Source organism: Erythranthe guttata, chromosome 14 (genome assembly GCF_056151865.1).
Source record: "Erythranthe guttata isolate IM_541 chromosome 14, IM_541, whole genome shotgun sequence".
Classification (NCBI taxonomy): Eukaryota; Viridiplantae; Streptophyta; class Magnoliopsida; order Lamiales; family Phrymaceae; genus Erythranthe; species Erythranthe guttata.
Window position 1 is genome coordinate 18,700,191 of NC_142546.1, and position 19,810 is coordinate 18,720,000.

Consider the following 19,810-nt stretch of genomic DNA (forward strand, 5'->3'; position numbering starts at 1 on the left):
TCTCTTGCACAACCACCAAGCTCACCACCATCACCACATTTTCTTCACATCCGCCGCCCACAACCCAGCTCCGCCCTCTTGCACAACCACCACACTCACCACCACCACCACATCTTCAGATCCGCCGCCCACAACCTCAAACGAGATTTTTCGACAATGAACACAATACATTCTAAAGTTTGTATTTTGAACACATTTAATCCCAACCCATTTTAATTGAATGAAATTGGTCCTAAAATTACGTCAAAAATGCCCATTTAATTTTCCCTTTCCCCAATTCAGGTTATATGAACACTATTTTCTCTCGATTTCTTCCTCCGAATCAACTAGATCATCTTCCAACGAATGGAGGATTAGATGATCTTCTCACAATTGAGGCCGCGGCGGAAGTGCGCGGCGCTTGGCGGTGAGATCGGGTATGAAATCCTCTGCTTTTGCAACAAACACACTACCACTCCGAAATGATAAAACCACCACCAGTTGCACAAAAATTCGTCCCCCCATTTTCACCAAGATCATCCCACTTCAATTCAAATGCAAAATAAAATTAATTTTTTTTTACTAAAATCAACAGATCTGAAGTGGGATTCAATCAAAGAATCAAATATTCGATGAAAAAAAGTGAAATACAAACGACCAAGTTAATTCATACCGATTAAATTAGTGAAAAACGGGAAAGAATGTGTTGTGTGTGTGTGTGTATGTGAGAGAATCTTTCTTCAAAACCTGTGTTCTGCAACTGCAAGTGGGTTTTATCCCCTGCATATGTATGTATATATAAAATCAATTAATTAAATAAAATAAAACTGACATGTTTTTTTTTCTTTTAGTTATTCTATTTTATATTTATTCCATTTATCCTAAAAAAACATTTATTCCATTTTAAAAATGGAAAAGACATCAATACCCTTGAATTTGTCACGTGCAACGCACATGTGTTGAGAACCGGTCATTTTGACCTGAAAACGGGCAAAAAATGGCAAAGTAACACAATTTATTAAGTACAGGTGAACTCGTGCAAAAAAATGGTTCAGGTGGTGATCCGCAAAAACTGAAAAAGTTTGGGTGGTTTAATGCTATTTACCCTAATTAATATTATGGCTGCTAAATTACTGTATTTGACAGTATTATTACTGTTTGTGACAGTAATATTATGAATATTACTTTCCCAAACAGTAATATTATTGCATGAGATTGTAAATTACGGTCGGAGACAGTAATATTACGGTCGAAGATAGCTAAATTGCAGGCCATGACGATAAAATTAATTAATACAGTAAAATTACTGTCTCAGATAGTTAAATTACTGTTGGAGACAGTAATTTAGCAGCCAAGACAGTAATATTAATTAAAATAATTTTTGTTAAGAAAAAAAGTCAATTATTAGTTAAATTATTGTCTCCAATAGTTAAACTACTGTCTCCGACAGTTATTGTTCGAGACATTAATTTAGGAGGCAAGACAGTAGAATAAATTAAAATAATTCTTTTTAAGAAAAAATAAAATTTAAAAAAAAGTCAACGCCGGATACCTGACGGCGGTTGACCTACCGAAAAAAAATGTTTTAAAAAAAAACTTCAGAGACCGGCAGTCAACGACGGCTGACCGGCGGTTTCTGGTGGTGGCGGGTTAAAATTAGAATTATGGTCAAAATTGGTTAATTGGTGAAACTGAGCTAAATTGTGTTGTAAATGATGAAATTGGAGCTGTATTGAGTTTTAAGGAATTATGGGTAATTTTAGTATGTATAAAATGATTTTCCTTATCCGTAAATACGTTTGAATGAGCTGGAATTATTTGAAAGACAAAACAATTAAATATCTTTTTTTAATTAAGTGTCTTTGTGATGAGTTTTGCCATTAACCTTAAGATCAATTTGGGTTTAGAATTTTGGGTTCCGGAAGTGACCGGAAATGGCTAAAATCAGGTGGCCACATGCGTTTGTTAAACGAAAAAGAAAAGAAAAAAGAAGGAACTGGGCCCACAATTTTCGTCCGAGGAAAAAAAAGGTATTATAAAAAAAGTAGAAATGAAATTCAGTTTTGGATATGGAAAGGCAGAAATAAAGACGAAACGGCGCCGTTGCGGGCAAATCTGCTTAAAAAGGCTGAAAAGTAAATTGAGAAGCACTATTCACGTTTCTCCTACACGTTTAAAATGTGATGAATTCAGCTTCTTCTTTCCCCAAAACCCAACTTCACTATTCTCATTCTTCTCATTTTATACAAAACCCACCCTCGCCGCACCACCACCGGCAACAACGCACAGGCGGCTGAGCCAATAGAGAGCTATAATTCAAGGTACATAAATCTAATTTACATTTGATTCTAGTTTAATGGTGCAACTCTACTATGATTATGTAGAATTGGAAACCCTTTCTCATATGAATTATATACATGAAATCCCCTTTAGTTTTTATTTTCCCTGGTGATGGATAGATGGCTTCATTTTTCTAATTGTTAAAAAGGTGAGAAAGAATTTTTAAATTAATTGATTGAGAAAGAATTAAATTAATTGCGTGGAACCATTTCTAAAATTCTCAAGAGCGAATGGTGTGTTTTTTTACGTATTATTCTTTATTTTGCTAACTCAATTGTGAAACAGTTAAATGCCACCTAACTGTGTCGGCAAATTCACGATCTGAAATCCCGTCCCATCTTCCCATTTGTAGTACTACAATAACTCTAGCTATCGTGTTTGTGTTGAACAAGTTTTTTTTGAAATAAAAACATATTAACTAGTTTTATTTCTACTCTCATCGGCCTTGCATTTGACATAGAAAGTATTCTAGCGTTTTATTGGAAAAAGAATACATTGCATATTTTGACAGAATATCAAGCCTATTATCAATTTGCTGTCTCGGGCAAGCTTGATCTTATAGCGACCACGTCATATGAATTATTACGTGGCGTGTAACGTAATCATGTTCTATTTTATGTACATATGTTCCCATTTTTTTTTTTGGTAATTTATAAGCTAAATCTGGATTTTTTTCATATGATAATGTGGAAGTCTACCGATTTCATTTTACTCATTCAATACTGAATGTTTTCTCTAACAAAATTTTCCCAAATTGACTATTTCACCTCAGTTCATGTACCGTTTTGTCAACATTTGATACTTGTATTGAGTGGGTATATCTTTTTAGGGCTGATTTGTCTTTGTTCTCATTCTCTGCATATTAGCCCTTGTTTGCTTGACTTTGATATTGTATATGTTACTTGGCAGTTATGATTACATACTTAGATTTGGAGTTAATGTTCGATGTAATCTGTAGTCTATTTCTTTAAGCCTACCGTTTGGTGTCCATGATCATGTTTTACAAGTACCCTTCTTCTTGATAAATATTATTCCTCGGAAATTATTGTTTCCATGTGTATATGATCTTCTTTATTGTGTTTTTAATGTTGATCGGAAACTTGAAGCTGAATTGTTTCTAATAAATGTAGGATTTATTTTCTGAAATTGAAAATATGGATACAAATTGTATTTTACTTCATCTTGTGTAAAAACTTAAATTATGCGGATTTGTCTTGAGACATGAAACACATTTTCCAGTTGTCTTTTCGTGGCTTGAATGCTACTCTTGATGTTTTGGTATTAGATTTATTCATTTTAGCAGATTTTCTACCACATGTTTAATGTTGTCATTACAAGTTCATTCTTCACGATTTTGTTTATTAAATTGAGCCAAAATCCTTGAATGAAAAGTCTAAATAGAAATATAACTCATGTTTTACTAATTTACGTGGATTTTTGAATCAAATTAGTATATGCTTATGCTACTCCACTTCATGTTTATTTATAAATTAGTGAAACAAAGAGCCACTTATGATGCATAAAATGTGAGAGGAAAAAAAACAAATATATATATATATATATATATATATATATATATATATATATATATATATATATATATATATATATATATATATATATGTTTTTTTTCCCCTTTAAAGCATATATATAAATCTTGGGCTTTCCCAATTTTAATATGTAATTTATAAGATGGAGCAAACAGAATATTGCACACAATACAGTCGTAAGTTTTTTGTACATGTATTTTCATGTTAGAACAGACTAGGAATTGCCAATAATTTGCTTCTTAGTTTTTAATGACTTCTTGTTTTGGTGAAGGGGACACACTATATCAGTGTCTTTTAAAATTGAATTTTCGTAATGTGATTGTGAATTTCATTATCTCTTAAAATCATGAATCTTGTTTGTAGTAACATAAGTGAAGCAGCGTTTTTATTTTCATTTTGTGTATTTTACCAATGTTTAGTTAATGTGACGCGCTGATTTTGTCTCGTGCAGGGTTTTTCATATTTAACTATGGGAATGGATGAAACTTCGACAAATACACAAACCTCTATCTCCAAGCATGCATTTTTTGATCTCTCCAATGTTTCTCCATTGGTATTCTTGTATCTTCTAAGAGAATGTTATGCTTATGGTAAATAGAGTGCTAAACACTTCCCTTATTATTTAATATGTAATATAACAACGACTTAGAAAATGAGAGGGATTTAGAAATCTTTGTCTTCAAATTGGGTCTTTCTTGATTTAGAAACATCATCGTTTCTCTTTTCCCATACCTGTGATTCGGTAGCTTCTCTTGAATTTAGAACTATTTGAAGTTGAACTTAATTTTTTTTACATCTTATTTGAAGTCTATAAAGGACCGTAAATATTATCTGCTAAATTGAATCTTAGACAGTACTTTACCTTTGGCCTAACAGTTGAGTATGTATGTACTTATTTTGATAGGAACATGTAAAGCAACACAGAAATTCCATGCACTACAGCAGCAGCTATATCTAGTTTTACTCAATAATTCCAAAGTTGGACCAGCGATTCTAATTGCTCGCTGCCTCTACATATTGCCCGTATTTGATTCATACTGTGATGGATTCAGCCATTTGGTACTATCATCACTTTGCCGTTTCTTGAAAGTAGGAAAGAACAATGAAGATTTAATCGAGGCAAAAGTTTGTGCTGCAAACTTATTCTTGGACATCATTGGTGGTACGGTGACTCACGACGAAGGTGTCGTAGTTAAGATTGTTCAGGGTTTTGATTTCGATTTAACGGATATTGATAAAGTCATGCGTCGTGCTAAAATTGACGGCACGGCGAAAGAAGTGGTTAGAAAATACGCTGACAAGCTAATAGACTTGCAATCGTATACGACTGCTGTTGATATGTTGATACACTTTTCTATCCGCGAGCGTGGAGAGTCTTTTTTACTGAAAATGTTAGAATGCCGACAGCAGAAAGTGGCGGAGAAGTGGGCAACGTATATGGGAAAGTCAATGCTGTGTTTGCTTGTCCAGCAATACGTTGACCAGAAATTATTGAAACCTGCTTATGATATTATAAAGAAAAATAATTTGCGTGAGGAATTCCCGGAACTCTATCATCAGGGTAAAGAAAGGCAAGTCCCCGTAACAATTTTATTTATTTAGTGCTAATCAATCACCTTTGATCAATTTGTTCAGATCGTAAATTGTTAATATATGATTACAGTGCACTGAAGAAGCTAGCAGAAAAAGGTGTGTGGGATATTGCAGAAGCAAGAGCTAATGGTGATAGACAACTTGTTGAATATTTGGTAAGTCGCTGAACTTGCTCTTTACCCGTTCGGACCAAAATTGTATGCATCGACATAAAACTAGCTTGCTAATTTGTTGGAGCAAATACATTCGACCAATTTCCCATGGTATTTTCAAAATTAACTAAAAACGAAAAAAAAAGAAAAGAAGAAGAAAATGAATAGAATATTAATCCAAAAGTTGACATTTCAGGTTTATCTTGCAATGGAAGATGGTTATTATGAAAAGGTTGAAGAGCTCTGTGATCGTTATTCCCTCGAAGGTTTCTTGAATTCCAAAGGTATGTGAATGAAGAATCATTCTCATCATTTTATTGGGATTTAATTACGATCATATACAACATAAATGCCTAGTCAATTTGTCAAAGTCTTGAATTAAAATGTTTTTCTTTTCATATAATTGAATTTTCATATTCATACGATGTCTGGATCCTTTGCCAGCCTTGTATTTGACCTTTTAGTTCCGTAGCAAGTATGGTTCTATGTATACACGCAAATTTAGGCCTGAGTTTTGCTGCGTTAGCATTCTATATTATCTATTGATTCTTTTAAAAGGTTTATTTTCATTTAATTTTTTCTGTTTAGTTTCATCGTCAAGTGACAGTTTTCGTTATGTACCTTTGCATATCCTTTTCTTTAGGGTACATGGAGGGAAAAGCTAAGAATCTCCATTTATGTGAATTATTTAGTTTGTCTATAAGAAGTCCTTTTTTTTTTCTTTCTGAAAATTGGCGATCACATTGAGTTAGGGGTGCTATTTATTTTCGTTGCCTAATCAGCAATTTACAATTTTCAGAGCCTGAATCAGATCTTCTAAATCGTCGGTACTTGAACCTTCATGATTTGTCCATTGACGATGTTTGCTGGGTCGATGAATTTAATGGTTTGCGTGACGCAATACGCTACTTTAAGGGATGCAAAGTTGTTGGCCTTGACTGTGAATGGAAGCCTAATTACGAAAAGGGCAGCAAACCCAGTAAGGTAGTTTTAGTTTCTAATTCGTCACTTTTCCCCTATATGAAAATAGTGATCTCTGTTACATTATTGAAAATGTGGGCAATTTCTTGAACGTAGAGGCACTATGTCGAGTATTTTGAATGCAGTCTTCATTTCCTATGCGCCTCTGTTATGCAAGTTTTGGTTCCTTGTCGAATTTATCTTCTCCCCTAGTCATAATTTTGCATATGCGTGTGTAAGAGTGAGCATGTATTTGTGGCAGCCCAATTGTCTATGTGTCGTCCTTTTACACTTCTTCTTGTATCTTGTTGACACTTAACTGTTGAATAGTATCCTAAAAACATGGAAATGTTAGATTTCTATGAATCTTTTGTCTATGATTCGATCTGCTTGATTTGTCATGTGCCATTTTGCATGTGAATATATGTGTTTGTGCACCGCCTGCATATGCATGTGCAAGAGCAACTTCATTCTGTGCATGTACATGTGGATCTCTCGGTACCTTTATATGAGATTCTTATAAAGGTAAGAATCATTAATTTATTGAGTCTTTCATTCTTTTTAATAATAAATAGCATCTTTCTAAATTTTCAATTTAAGAAATATGCCATTTGACTAACCATGGAGCATTGCAAGATTGGGGTAGAGGTTTCATAAAATTATTGATTACATGATTTGTTATTAACTTGTTTCAAAATTATTTTAAGATTTTGAAAAGTATTTCACGTGTTTTCGAAAATTATTTCATTTGTATAAAAAACTACTTCCATTACGTTCACGACACCTCAAGATAATATATAAAGGCTATCATCAGCGTTTTCATTGAGTGCAAGATGTAAGAAAATTACAAACATGACCTTGTCTTGTTACCGGAAACACTAAAAGGTTTCTTTTTTGGTGTTTAAAAAGCATGTCGATATTTGTGTAGATAGTGAAGAGTAGAGTACAGTGTCTAATACCTAAGACATTAGTACCTATTTATAGTGTTACGATTATGCACGTAGCCACAAATTTAGTAGGACGAAATTACTTCCTCTTGTGGGATGTTAAAAAAGTTAATAGGTGCTACAAAGTTAAGTTTGTTTTTGATATTTTCAAACTTAAACTTTGTAACAATCTCCCACGAGGTTTAAAAATTATATATGTATATGTAATCAATGAAGGTAATTGAATACGTCTAAGCATTTCATTGTTGGTATGTGTTCACGCCACAATTCTTGTCTTGCTTGTATACGTCTAAGCATTTCGTTGTTACTGGTATGTGTTTACTTAACTTCACAAATTGATCACAAAATTACAATAACTGATTTTTCTCAAGTATTCAAATATCACCACATTATCTCAATCTTTCATGTCATAAAGTAGGTAGGAGATTTTAAATCTGAATTGAAATCTCCATTAATATCATTCATTCGATTTGATGTAAATAAATCATCACTTATAATAAAATAAATTCTTGTCATTTTGATTTTCGTGTAGTGCATAACTATCTGATTATACATTGATCTTCATCTCTTTTCATTTAATGTTTATTCTATGTTGTTACTAAATCCTCAAGGATTTAAAGACAGAGTTAGATACGAATTCAAGTGCATGTTGTGTAGAGAATCGAGCATACAGTAGAGGCTGTTTCTACTACCTAAAACCTAAAGAAAAATTTATTACAGTCGAGTAATAGCTATGAAAGGGGAATTAAGTTTGTTTTGGAAAAAAAAACATGAAAATTGTAACATAGAAGGGGAATTAATAGTCCATTTTTTATTACATGGGATGTAGTGGATTTATTGTAGCGTAATATGTTCTTTCTTTATTCGATCTCAATACTTAGTAACAAGTTCTATACAGAATCAGTAATTTAATTACACGACTAATCTCTTTACTGCGCATTTCGTTCTGCGCTTCGAATCCTTCTCCTTCCCCTGAGAAAGTGAATAAGGTTTTCGCTTTCCCTTTTTATTTAATTACACGACCAATAAGAAATAATTTCTACCACGTGTTTATCTGTCTTATTTACTTTTTAGTCCCTCTCCACAAAAATTGATTCGGTTTCAGTAATGGAGAGATTGCAATTATGACAGATATCTTAATTTTGGTTGAAGATCTATATATATATATATATATATATATATATATATATATATATATTTCTGTGTATGTAGCTTAATAATGAAATTTGGTCTCTTAATGCAGGTTTCTATCATGCAAGTAGCCTCGGAAAAGAAGGTTTACATATTTGACCTTATCAAGCTCTATAATGATTCTCCAAGTGCGCTAGACGAGTGCCTTTCCTGCATACTGCACTCACCGAGTATTTTAAAACTTGGTAAGTTACGTCTAAATCTTTTAGTACAGAAACGCAATAATTCTGTTAAGAAAAGTACAACTGTAATCTATTTCGGAAGTTGCATGAATAAAAAAGAAAAATAACTCGATTCAGTTCTTTTAGATTTAAGTCCAACTATGTCTTCTTTCATTATTATCAACGGCATTAATGTGCTTTATTATATGCTGTTGCTACTGGTATCCTTTCGGTTTTCCCCAGTGGCGAAGCCAGGATTTGATAACTAGGGCGGCCGAAATTAATGACAACAATGATTGTTCCAAGGTTGTCGACTCTAGGATTTTGTGGACTTAAATTTCGGGTGTTCAGTCCGAATTTTTTTTAGGATTTCTTGTTTTCTTTTATGACAAAACAAGAAGATAGGAAAATAAAAATCTTGGGACTTCTTTTGCACTAGTTCGAACTTTGGGCGGACTAAATAATAAAATTGAGTAGACTCATATATTATTTTTCTGTGTTTTTTTTTTCAATTAAAAATACTTAAATTTACCTTCTATATAAAATTAAATTGTTAAATATTATAGGAGCACACTACAAATGCAATAAGTTATATCATTGGGATTTTTCATCTTCTATAATGTATTTTGCAGGCTACAATTTTCAGTGTGATGTACATCAGCTTGCACATTCTTATGGAGAATTGAACTGTTTTAAGCACTTTGAGATGCTGCTTGATGTTCAGAATGTGTTCAAAGAACCACGGGGTGGTCTCTCCGGTCTTGCGGAGGTAAATCCTTTCAGTTTTTGCTGCTTTTTTTTTTTTTTCCGGATATTTTGATGTTTGTGTAAAAAAAATTAATACTATTTATTATGCATTTGTTGGAAATAGAAAATATTGGGAACCGGTCTGAATAAAACTAGACGAAATAGCAATTGGGAGCAACGACCTCTGAGTGTCTATCAGGTGAGAGTTTTTCGTATTTAACATTTTCCGATCATGTTAGTCGTGTTGTGTTCGATGATTGATGTGCATGCTCTTTTGTTTTGTCGAATTGCCTTTTTGTGGACGTGTTAATTAATGTCTTTGCAGCGATGTAAAATATATAAAATTGTTATATATCATATGTCGAATTAAAATGATTTAAGTTTGGAAGTTGATGTATGCAATTGAATATATTAAATGCAGCTGGAATATGCTGCTCTTGATGCTGCTGTGCTCGTCCACATATTTCGGCATGTTAGAAGGCAATCCGAGCGACCTTCAGGTGCACAAGATGGGCATGCCAAGATTGAATGGAAATCATACATTGTATGGACTCTCTCTCTCTCTCTCCCTCTCTCTCTCTCTCTCTCTCTCTCTCTCTCTATATATATATATATATATCTAACCAACTATATATTATGCAGATTTCCCATATGGGCAGCTCAAAAGGGCACTTAAACCGGAGAAGCCCACGAAGATGAATAGGTTATGACGTTTCTTCAGTTAGGTAGAGCTAGTGAGCCTATTAAAAGTAGAGTTTACATTTGATTAGACTTTTATTTTGAACAGTTTGATGGTTAAATGAAAACTTGGATATGTTGGCAAGATACACTTGTTTTAAGAGAGGAAAGTGTACAGTGTAAAAAAAGTGGGCTACTTTTTCATTTAGATAGTAGTAGCAAAAAGAAAACATTGAAAAACACACATTTCATGCACAAAACATGCACAAGTTTCACATCATTCATTATCAATGTGGTAAATATTTATTTGCTGAAGTGCATTGATATGCGTTCCTTACTAACGAGACAAGGTGGTAAAGCATGGCCGTTCGGAGGTTTCCGGAAAGCCTCCGGCGCATCGATGTCGGACACCAAGAAAGTAAACCCTCGCCAATGCAACGAGGAAGCCATTTGTCATGCTATTTTTCTATATAGAAGAGGCTCCACCGAAGTGATCGTAGTAGCGGGCCCGTCCTAATCATTATGAATGAGTTACCTCCCTTAGATCTTAGATATGTAAGCCTCCTTGGCTTTTATATGAATAGGTCTACTTCACTTGTTATAGGATGAGCTCTCCCGAGCCCAGCCTCATCAATAGGAAGCTCCTTGCGGACTTAGCAACATTGATCTTAAAAGCAACCTATATATGTAATGTATTTTTACATTTTTAATTAATAATTTAAGTAAATAGTAGTAATACTTTTCTATAAAACGGTAATTATTTGATCTTGTACCTCGGTATTGTTTCCGGAGCTTAGATGTTGCCTTTTCTGCAAGCCAGTGCATCTCCATTCTTGGAGATTGCTGTATTCATTTTGTAAATGAATCATACCAGATGTATAATTTATTTTATACCTTTGGCTTCGAAAAATAATAATCATCCTATAAAATAGAAAATACAAGTTAGCTTGATTTTAATGCATATTTACTCAGTTATTGTGAATTTGACTTTAGATAGTAAACGTATGTTATGTATTCCTTTCCTTCATTGCCAGTGCTTGTATTTTCAATGGATCATTAATTTGGGCTAACTTGCGAATAAATAAAATAATTAATTAGAATGAAACTTAATTTATATATTGAATTCTGATGATGCTAAATACTTAGATCACATGGGATAGTGTGGTAAACGAGTAGGGAGAGCAAAGTGGATCAGTAGCTTGTCAATTAGATGGTCCTGTGGTCCCTGCGAAATTAACATACGTGAACTAAGTCGGGGTCGATCCGGTGGAAACCCCTCCGACGCTCAAGTCAGATGTACGTATCGTGGAGATAGTAGAGGAATATGAGCTCTAGAATATTTGTGAATAATGGAACATACATTAACAAAATGAGTAAAACCTCTATTTATATGTCGTTTATTGGGTCGGTTTGCTTTGTTGGGCCCAAGGCTTGTTTAAAGGTGTTTTGGGCTTTCGTGTACCGGGCCCAATTGAGAAATGAATCGTGGGCCCATTGGGTCGATCTAGTTAGGTATATCATTAAGCCCCCAACTCTCGAGTTGAGGCGAGAGACTTGTTGAAATGGTGCCGGATCATGTCTGGAGTTTAAATGTTGCATAATTTGAATTGTTTCCGTTGTCGTAGAATTATTTCGTAAAGAAAAAAAGGGGTAATTGTGTTTATTTGACAGGAAGATATATACTTGAATATTATATTAGTGCCAAATAAATAGAGTCCTTTGACATGGGAGAGAATTAAAATCTATCTCTTGTGCGGGAATATATATGGGTAAGTATTTTTTTGGCTTTTTCTTTGTGTTCTTCTTTGTATTTTTTGTGGTAGAGTAGAAGTTTATCCCTTGTTTAAGTATTTCTTCTGAAAGAGAAATTTATCATGTCGAATCCGGGTAAATCGAAATCCTTGCAAATTAAAATTCGAGATCCGGTTAAAGGGAGCGAGATGCCTTTTGGTACTGTGGGTATGGAATGCGAGAAGCTTGTAGTATCGGGTGCGGAAATCGAGTCATCGGCGGCTGGTGCACGGATCAAGGGGAGATGGGAGGTAGTTGGTGGCAGTGTCGGCTCAGCTATAGCCGTCGGCTTGGACCGAGCCGCCACCACCAAATATTTGTCTCTAGGCGCGCGCCACGAGGTGGCTGTGGCTCCGCGTGGAGAGCTGGAGCCGACGGCTTGCACGCTGATCGAGGAGAGGAGAGAGGAGAGGGCGCACGCATCGGGCACGGGGACCGAGCGACGCGCGCACGCGTCGAGCACGGAGAAATATGGACGCGCTCGCGTGGGTGGCGATTCACGAGTGCTGGGCGCGCTTACGCAGCGACGCGCAGGCGCGTTAGCTGCGCAGACCAAGGATGACGCGCGCACGCTGCCCAGTCCTGGGGCGCGTGCGGGCACGTCGGTGAGGGGATTGGAGGCGCGTGCGCGCGCGTCTGATATAGGGAGTGGTGCGCGTGGGCACGCGTCTCTTGGGGAATCGCGCGCGCGTGAGGGAGCGTCTCTTAGAGGTTCTCGCGCGCGTGTCGGGAAGCCATTTTCGGCGCGGGTCGGGCGAGAGTGATGGGCGAGTTGTTGAGGTGTTTTGGTGCAGTTGATGATTTGAATGGGAGGAATTTCGGATGGCGAGAAACCATTGAATCTTGGAGCGATGATGTGGGACCTAGTGTGAATGTTTTTTTGCATGCGGATGGGGTTGGTACGAGTAGGCGTTGTTCTCGACCTCATGTCGTAGATTTTGGGAGTGATAGTGATGAGTTGCATGAATCAAATTCGTCGAATGAGCCTGCCGGAGCGAATGGTGGAGTGGAAGCGATGGTTGAAGTGGAAGAGGAAGATGATATTCTGCTTGATGATGTTGAGATGGATACGAGGAGGCAAAAGAAGACTAAGCCGCTCAATCTTGATTTAGTTGATGTTGATAGTACATTGACTGAAGAGCATTTGCGGTCTATTCGTCGGTTGGTTGGAGTGCCAAGGAATATCGAGATGCTTTTGCCTCAGAAGGGCAAGCGTGTATACTCGCCACCTGTCGGGTTTCATATGGTTTATTTGGCGTATTTGACGTGCACTTTCCAGATCACTCCGCATCCGACTTTGTTGAAAATATGTGATGAGTTTAAGATAGGGTATAGCCAGCTTTCTCCGACTGTGCTTCTTACGTTTGAGGCGTTTCACCATAGGGTGTCGAAAGTGGGGATGTCTAGTAGTGTCAATTTGTTCAAGGCGTTTTTTACGATGCATCGGCCGAATAACTTAACCTTCTTTTGTGCTCATCCACGGGTTCCTTACAAGTTTTTGAAGAGTGTGAAGTTGTCATGGGGAGATTGGAAGTCCCGTTTCTTTTATGTGAAGGCTCCCTCTTTTGACGTCCTCTTAGTTTGGAACCCCACATGTGAGAATTTCAAAATTACCGAGAATATGTCTAAGAGGATCATAGAATCTGGGTTGTGTGATGTGGAATTTAATCCGAAGCATTTGATCTCGGATGGTCAGCGACGCATATCCTTTTGTTTTATCAATTTTTTTTTTTTTTTTTTTTTTGTATTGAATTCCAATTTGCTTGATGTGTTATTCTTCGGTTTTATTTATCTTTTGTCTTTATTTTTGCAGGTGATTGTATCGATTTTGCGGCGCTTCGAGCTAAGGCGAATGGCGCTTCAAAGAAGTCTTTGAAAAAGGCTCCCTTGAATTTGGGAGAGTCATCTGGTGGCATGCCTCGAGAGATGGTTTGTGTGGAAACTCCTCGAGTGCGTGAAGACGACCGTAGTTATGATGGTGAATTGGAGGTGCGCGATCCCATGAACGGCATTGGTAACGGAAAGACAGTGGACACCGAGTACGTAGCTGCACCGTAGCATCCTCGCGTAGATCCGGAGGTACCTTATGCGTTCCATGGTGGAGCACGGAAGCAGTTGTTTACTTTTGGGGTGAATCGCGAGGGGAAAAAGTCCTATTGGAATGTGTCGGACCGTAGTATGACGATGTTGAGTACCGAGGGTTTCGTTCGAGACATGATCGTGCTCGGATGTCCGGTAAGGGTTATTCTCACATGCTTGAGTTGGCTGGCGGAGAATTATGCCGGGTGAGTGTTTGTTGTACGACAAAATTTTATTCCTATTTTTTTTTTTTTTCTTCTGGAACCAACTTTTGTTGGGTTGATATAGGCGCTAGCTACTTGGAGGTTCCTCATGGAGCAAGATGAGAAAGTAGAAGCTAGGAAAGAGGAGGAGCAGGCTCACTGGAAAGCGCGTGAAGAGGAGCTTCGAGGCCAGTTGGAGATAGCGCAATCCAATCTCGCTCAGAGGACGGAGGAGCTTGCTCAGGTGACAGAGGAGCTTGAAGTTAGTAGAGGTGAGGGGAAGGCCTATAAGAATGAGGCTGAAAAGTTGGACAAGTGCTATGATTTGCTGAAAGCTAAGTATGAGACTGAGAAAGCGACGGGAAAGAGGTTTCTCGCGACGTCGGAAGGTGCTGCTTATAAGAAGTCCGTCGTGGAGGAAACCGAATGTAGCTTCCGGGGTAGTGCAGCTTGCCGTGCTATGATTGAGGAACGTGCTTTGGCTGCAGTCTACATGCCGTTAGTCCGCACCTGTCGCAAATATCTTCGCGAGGTGGGTGAAATTAGTGAGAGGGTCATTTGAGGGATGGAGCCCGGTATTCTTGATGAGGGAGATGAGGTGAATGATGCCAATGAGACGGGCACTGAGCTTGTGGATGACATGGTTGCTGATGATCCTACTACGGGGGCGTCTTCCGCTCGTGGTGGGGAAGCTTAGAGTTATATGCGATAGTTCGGTAGGAGAGTTAATCTCTCTTGTGTGTGGAACACTTAGTTTATTTTTATCTTTGACGTAGATGGGTATGTCCACTATACTATTTCATTTGAATTTTCTTCCGTGTTTGAAATTTCAAGTTTTGATATTTTGATATATTTATTTTGACATTGTCAAGAGTTTTATGCGTTGCTTATATGTGTTCACATTTAACATTGTACGCGATGTACTTGAGGATGGAATCAGTCTCCCAAGATTTTTGTTAAGGGTTGTGCCCTTTGTTTGACCACATGGGTCGTAAATATGTTAGGACCGTGGCCACGTTTTAAATAGAGGACCCATTAAAATAACATAGAGAGACTCAGATAGTCCAACTGGCCAGGCTATATAGATTATCTTAATTTCTTTAAGGCTCTGATTGGTTCATGGATTTCAAAATAAGGAAAGTGAAAACGTAAAGGAAAAGGAAATCAAGGACTTTTAAAATCCCAATTGTGTTTGGTTCCTAAGTAAAATGGTGATGAAAATGGCTTTGTGGAAAATTATTTTCCTTAATTTTGTTTGATTTCTAGGAAAAAAAAAAGTGAAAATAATAATGTATTATTACATGGAGTAATTTTAATTTCTATCATAGACGTAAAATGTAAAAAAAAAAAAACAAAAAACTGTTATGTTGAAAAAAAAGAAAAAGAAAAAATGTTATGGTAAAAAAAGAAAAAAAAATATCTGAATATGAATCTAATTTAATAATTTATTGTTATGATGTGCGTGAGAAAGAAGAGAGAGAGAAAGGAGAGGGAGTAGAGAGAAGAGAAAGAGAGGAGAGAGAGAAATGAGAGAAGAGATAGAGAGCAGAGAGAGACGCACGCTGAGAGAGAGAGGAGGGAGAGAAAAGAAGAAAAAAGGGAGAGAGAAGAGAGAAGAATAGACTGACATGGCATTTTCCTCACTTTTTTTGAGGAAAATGCATTTTCCTAGTTTTAGTCTAATTTTTTTCCCACTTTTTCCTACTAATTACATTACCTAGTACTTTACCTTGCAACCAAACATGAAAATCAATTTACCTAATAATTTCACTTTTTTACTCATCATTTTCCTTGAACCAATCAGAGCCTTAGGAACCAAACACAATTGGGATTTTAAAAGTCCTTGATTTCCTTTTCCTTTACGTTTTCACTTTCCTTATTTTGAAATCCATGAACTTATCAGAGCCTAAGTGTTCGTTGGGTTGTAATGATACGAACTCGTCATAACGGTTACGTAGTATAGAAATAATAACCTTGAAAGTAAAGAAAAAACTTGATTTATTCATTGATGGAAACTGCGAATTGTCACAAGCCTACGTGAGGCGAAGGGAGATAAACTTGTAAAAAGAGAATGATTCGAAATAATGAAAACTATTCTACGTAACTATAATAATTGGTTCTTTTTCCACGTCTTCCTTGTACTCGTCCGTGCTTGCTGTACTGGTGGTAAGAATATTTCAATGATACATTTAAAAATATTTCAAGTGCAAGGCTTCAAATGTAATTCGCCTGCACTTGAGGGAGCGTATTGGAGATATTAATATTAAATGATACATTTCACTAATAGCTTAAGCTTTTGGTTGAGATGGTCATTCAACACCATCAACACCCTCTCTCTCTCTCTCTCATATTTATTGTTCATTTTCTTATTCCACAACGGTCATATTTAACCCTTAACCGCCAAAATTTGTCACCAAACATCCTAATAATTATATTTTATCTATTTCTCTACTCTTAACTCAATCCCATCAAATGAGGCTATTGGTGTGCAAGCTACTGCCTGAGATCCTTTGGTGGGACCATCACCCGCCATGGAAATACCTTCAGCTCTACTTGTTCACGAAGATGGTGTACAGAATGAACCCTTAGCCAGCAAAATCGTTTCACCTACCGGCCAAGGAGAATGGAGCAATTCCAAATGACTCTGCAGAACCATCCACAAAACGACTGTTAGAGTATATTATATTATAGAACTCTTGTAATACTAGGATTCTAGTATGATTCAGTTACCTAGATTAGTTATGATTCAGTTACCTAGATTAATTATGATTTAGTTACATAGTTAAACTCTATTACCATGCAATATTTCTCTATATATATATATTCAATGCAAATCAACCCATAACTAATGGGGGTTTCTATTACGTTTTAATTCTCTATTTCTCCAATTTTATTCTTCCTATATGGTATCAGAGCCTAGGCAAACCTAGCCGCCTCTCCCCTACCTCTCCTCAGTCGCCGCCGTCGAACTGTTGCAACAGTTCGTCAAACAGTCCTCCATGGCCGGTGACGAAACAAATCCTCCACCTACCGCCCTTCTCAATTCTAACATGGCATCATATCCATGACCACCACCCTAACTTTCTCCCTCCCCCGGTGGTGGTACTCTTCTCTTCTACTTATATTCTTTGTTTTACTATATTTCTTCTTCTATCTTTTCCAGCATCTTCTCTATTTTTTCCGACATCTTTTTCTATCAGAGGCATGACCACCCCAATTTTCTCCCTTCCCCGGTGGATGTACTCTTCTCTTCTAACCTATATTTTTTGTTATAATGTCTTTCTTTTTCTATATTTTCTGAGCACCACCCAAATTTCCTCCCTCCCTTGGTGGTGGTACTCTTCTTTCTAACTTATATTCTTTTACGACATCATCTTCTTCGTCGTCATAGTCGGTTAGCAAGTGATTGTCCAGTCTTCACGTTCGTCACGCTTCGACTGCGGGGCGTGTTAGAATATATTATATTATAGAACTATTGTAATACTAGGATTCTAGTACGATTCATTTACCTAGATTAGTTATGATTTAGTTACCTAGTTTAACTATATTACCTTGCAATATTTCTCTCTATATATTCAATGCAAATCAAGCCATAACCAATGGGGGTTTCTATTACGTCTTAATTCTCTCGTTCTCCAATTCTATTCTTCCTATACAAGTTTCTTCACCTGCTGCCCAAAATATTATTTCGATGGCCATGGAGGTCGGCAACGTCCAACCCAAGGTTCCTTCACCGCTCTCCACCTATGAATCTACCCTGGGGAAGATAGCTGAGATAGCTTCAAGAATTAATAAGGACAAAGAGTTATGCAACGAGGGTAACTCGAACTGTTCTAATGCTATAAGTACTGAGCTAATGATTTTATCGTACCAACCCTCACTCACACTTATTGATCGTATGGGTCAATTACAAGGATATCATGACGAGGCTCTGATGAACAAGACGATGATAATGAGTGCTTTCATATCCCAGAAAATACACGATCAAATGGCGAAGAATTAGAAGAAAAAAAGCTCCAGTAGATCTATTCGACCCAAAATCTGACACCGAATACCAACGACGTGAACCAAAAAAAAAAAAACAACCTCGTTCTAAATGCTATCAAATTCCCAAAAAAACTGACCTTCACACGCGCTTAGGAACAAAGATATTGGGTTACTCTAGAGATATTTGAATTTTGTAGAGCGTTATTAATTCACCTTTTTTCTCTTTCTTTGATTCGGCATTTCTTTATTTTCGTTTTACCCCATTAGGGGTTTTGTTTTTTGTTTTTTTTTACCCCAATAGGTTTTTTTTTTCTTTTCGTTTCACCTCAATAAGCGGTTTTTGCTATTTATGATTTCTATTGCATTTTAATAAAATTTCTTTAAAAAAATATTGACCATGTGGTTATGTTGAAGACCATAGGAGAACTAATCACTCTTAAAAACATATAAAATTAGTGTATAAGAATAAGCCATATTGGCAACCTAGTTATAAAGCCTAAAAGGTCACCTTTTAACCATGGAAATGACTCATACCTAAACTATATTAAAGAAACCTATATTCAAGCTAATTCTAATCACAAAAGAATTCTAAAATAATTAAAAAATAATAAATACGAAATAAAAACGTTAAGAAATATATTAAATAACTCATACTTCAAGTCGACTTCAAGATCATCCTTCTAAACTCATATATAGACATTTGCACGTGCACATGCAAAAACTTCAAGCTCCACTTCAACACTGTTCCACTTTGAATCTCTCTTCGCTGAAAACATGAAAGTTGTATCTCTTTCAGTTGTATTTACAAAGAAGATTAAATCACATTTAATAGATGTTATATAACAGAGTTATCACCCGAATGGTATAACTGCAAAAAACATACAAGAATTTTGGGATGCATAGGGATTCGACTTGTCCAACGAATTTCGCTCTTTCTTTTCTTTCAACAAAAGTTTTTGGGAATTTTTTGCAAGTAGATTCTTTAATTATTCTTAGCAACGTAATATTGAATTCTAGTTCAATATAACCACATGGTTAATATTCCACCTTCACAATAATTTTTTTTTGCTCTTTATAACGATGGGGTCATTATTCCATGTTTCCCAAGTATTGAATCCTTTGTAATGGACGTTCCGTGTTTTTGCTTCCGCGTAAGGTATTGGGTCATAAGTATTAAGGGGTTTGTATTAGTATTAAAAAGGTAGAATCAAATTAGGAAACAAACCCTTAAGAATATGAGATAAACTAAGAAACTAACTGATACGAACCCTGTAAATATGTTAGGAGAATCAATACCTTACACGGAAGCAAAAATGGAACGTCCAAAAACAGAGGAGTCAATGATGGAGGAACACAAAATAATACCCCTAAGATATAAACTAGTATTATAAAGGTGGAATATTGACCACGTGGTTATATTGAACAAAAAAAAAAATATTACGTCACAAAGAA

The 19,810-nt window shown here is 36.3% G+C and overlaps 1 protein-coding gene across 1 annotated transcript; it reads left to right on the top strand.

Annotated features, from left to right (window-relative positions):
- The first annotated feature begins 1,776 nt into the window (after positions 1-1,776).
- Positions 1,777-10,538, top strand: LOC105952585 (Polynucleotidyl transferase, ribonuclease H-like superfamily protein). Its single transcript, XM_012976152.2, has 11 exons — positions 1,777-2,300; positions 4,321-4,459; positions 4,774-5,440; positions 5,533-5,617; positions 5,811-5,898; positions 6,414-6,598; positions 8,765-8,897; positions 9,506-9,642; positions 9,745-9,819; positions 10,042-10,164; positions 10,263-10,538. Exons 2-11 carry the CDS (start codon positions 4,339-4,341, stop codon positions 10,317-10,319), a joined length of 1,671 nt encoding a protein of 556 aa, XP_012831606.2. The 5' UTR covers positions 1,777-2,300; positions 4,321-4,338; the 3' UTR covers positions 10,320-10,538.
- The last annotated feature ends 9,272 nt before the right edge of the window (positions 10,539-19,810 follow it).